This window comes from Neolamprologus brichardi, chromosome 3 (assembly GCF_056152115.1).
Source record: "Neolamprologus brichardi isolate AB-2024 chromosome 3, ASM5615211v1, whole genome shotgun sequence".
Taxonomy (NCBI): Eukaryota; Metazoa; Chordata; class Actinopteri; order Cichliformes; family Cichlidae; genus Neolamprologus; species Neolamprologus brichardi.
The window spans coordinates 6,505,800-6,508,366 of NC_142106.1; the positions used below are offsets into that span (position 1 = coordinate 6,505,800).

Sequence of the window (2,567 nt, forward strand, 5' to 3'; positions counted from 1 at the left end):
AGAGGACAGAGGTGATTTCATGGATAAATAACAATGTGTTTATCAGCTTTCATCATCGCAGTGCAGACGTGACGTCAGATCTATCAAAGTGAAGGCCGTCTCTCTGATGACATCACAGAGCAGAGTCGTTCTGTCCAATAAAGGATCTCAGATCAGCTGCTGCCATCTTGTGGCCACAGTTGGTTACTGTCTCTGAAAGTTGTCTCATGTTTCCTGTTTTCCTGTTAACAAAGGCTGGAGCTCATCATGCTGAGAGGGCAGCAGCATTTTTTGGCTCTTCACACATGTTCATTATATTCTGATGATCCTGGATGGAGACAAACTACAGATAAGTGTGTTCAGCCCAACTAGTTGATCTCATTACAGCAGTTTGATGTTTCCCTTTGAATCCCCCTGAAGATCCTGACAGTGAAGCACGTACATAATACTCCAGCCTTTCAACTCTGAGCTTATTTAGTTCTATTAATACACTGAAATCTCATTTGTGTCATGAAGAAAGTCTTTAATCAAACAGAATTCAAAGATCAGAAACATTTCATATATGGAGTTAAACATGAATCATTGTTTCAACAATAGATTTATTGTTGTCATAAACAGACAAGAAGACAACAACAAACTGCTCCTCCCATTCAACGCATGTCAGTCCATATCCCAGCAAATGAAATCATCTCCATTTACACATCAAATAGAAACATAAATCACTTGTAATGATTAGAAACTTGATAGAATTTCAAATCTAGTTTGGGGAGTCATTCAGTGAGAAACAGTGAAATGATTTTCCATGTGAAAAGGTGGACAGCAGAAACAGAAAGAAACAGTGAGAACTAAAAGAGAAACAAAGAGCTTTGGAACAACGAGGCAGCAGGAGGACAGCTGCAGTTTAACAGCTTCAATTCACTGACAGGAAACAACATTAGAAACATCATCATCCTCAACTCATCTGCTGCACTGACACTGACACCTTCAACGGACACACCTTCACTTCATCAATAGTGTAAATATATGGAAACATCCTGTGAGTGAAAGTGTGTGTGAAGGTGTGTATGTGTGTGTTAGTATCAGGATCAGAGAACGACAGCTTTCCTCTGTTCCAGTCCAGATTCACTCTGATCCTCTGGAGCTTCTTCTGGATTGAGAGATCAGTGAAACCAGCTGATGGTGAGAGTGCTGAGTATTTACCTTCATCAAACCATATTGTCCATAATCGAGAGTTTATGTCTCCCTTTCTCTGCACAGACTCTTCTAACACACCCAGTAACCACACTGTACTGTCTCCAACTTCAACATCCCAGCTGTGAGTCCCTGAGTTAAAGCCCTCAGAGCCCAGGACAGAGTAGTTAATTCCATCAATCCTCTCTGGATTATCAGGAAGCTGCTGCTTCTCTCCTCCTCCTCTCACACTGGTCAGATCTTCAGACAGGATGAGGTCTGCATGAGCAGTGTTTGGGTCCAGAATGAGAGGAGTGTAGGAGACCATGTCCTTCATGTTGTTCCAGATGTTGAAGGTCAGGTTGCCCAGATGTTTGGCCTGGTCTATCACAGCTCCTGAGGGCAGCTGTGGATCATCCAGCAGGGGGCAGCGCTGGACTCTTTCCACTGCAGCCTTGTAGTTGTGCAGGAATGAGACGTCTTCAGCTCTCAGCTCCTCCTCTGTGGCTCTGACTGTGTCTGAAAGAGCTGCTATCTCTCTGCTCAGAGCCTCCATCTTCTCCTTCATCATCCCACTCTTCTGCTCCTCTTCCTCCCTCAGTGCAGCCAGCCTGGCCTCCTCTTCCTCTGCTAGAAACTGGTGAAGCTTCTTAAACTGCTCCTTAATCTGCCTCTCTGTGTGTCGGGCCTGGACCTTAATGTGTTCTGCTGTTTGATCAAACTTCACTTGAACTTCTTCACAAACCTTTAACTTCTTCTTTAAGGGCTCCAGAGTTTCCTGAAGTTCCTTCTTGTGTTGTTGTGCAGCTTCATCGATGGGTCTGAATCTGTGATTGGTGTGTTTTTCTGAGTCTCTGCAGACGACACACACTGGCTGCTGATGGTCCAGACAGAAGAGTTTGAGTTTCTCAGAGTGCAGACTGCAGAGAGCCTCTGAAGCTCTCTGATCTCTCTCCTGTAAGAACGACTCACACAGGTTCTTTAAAGCCAGATTAAAAGGTGGATCATCCTTTGAAGATCTTCTCTTACAAACTGGACACTCGTGTGTTGGTCTCTCTCTCCACCATCTCTTCAGACAGTCTTGACAGAAGCTGTGGCTACATGACAGAAGAACAGGATCTCTGAAGACCTCCTGACAGACCGGACAGCAGAGATCCTCCTCTGATCTGGAAGCCATTGAGTCTGTGAGTGAAGCTGAAAACAGCAGACAGGAAGTACAGTCAGTCCTGGCTCCCCTCCCTCCTCTACCACCTTCACTGAAACTTCCTTTGAGTCGTGTTTTTGCTCAAACTCACCTTCAGTGTGTGGAGCGTCAGCAGCTTGAAGCAGCACTGTTGGAGTTTTCCACTTTTCTCTCCTGTAGCTGGACTCACTCAGAGGAAGCTGCTAGTTTGGTTCTCAGTTATAACAACCAATGT

The 2,567-nt window shown here is 44.8% G+C and overlaps 1 protein-coding gene across 1 annotated transcript; it reads right to left on the reverse strand.

Annotated features, from left to right (window-relative positions):
- Window positions 1–718: 718 nt before the first annotated feature.
- On the reverse strand, window positions 719–2,326 carry LOC148103293 (nuclear factor 7, ovary-like). Its single transcript, XM_087831930.1, has one exon. It carries the CDS (start codon window positions 2,324–2,326, stop codon window positions 932–934), a length of 1,395 nt encoding a protein of 464 aa, XP_087688056.1. The 3' UTR covers window positions 719–931.
- Between the last annotated feature and the right edge of the window lie 241 nt (window positions 2,327–2,567).

Coding starts and splice junctions, on each gene's coding strand:
- LOC148103293 (XM_087831930.1), bottom strand. CDS start 2,326: ATGGCTTCCAGATCAGAGGAGGATCTCTGCTGTCCGGTCTGTCAGGAG.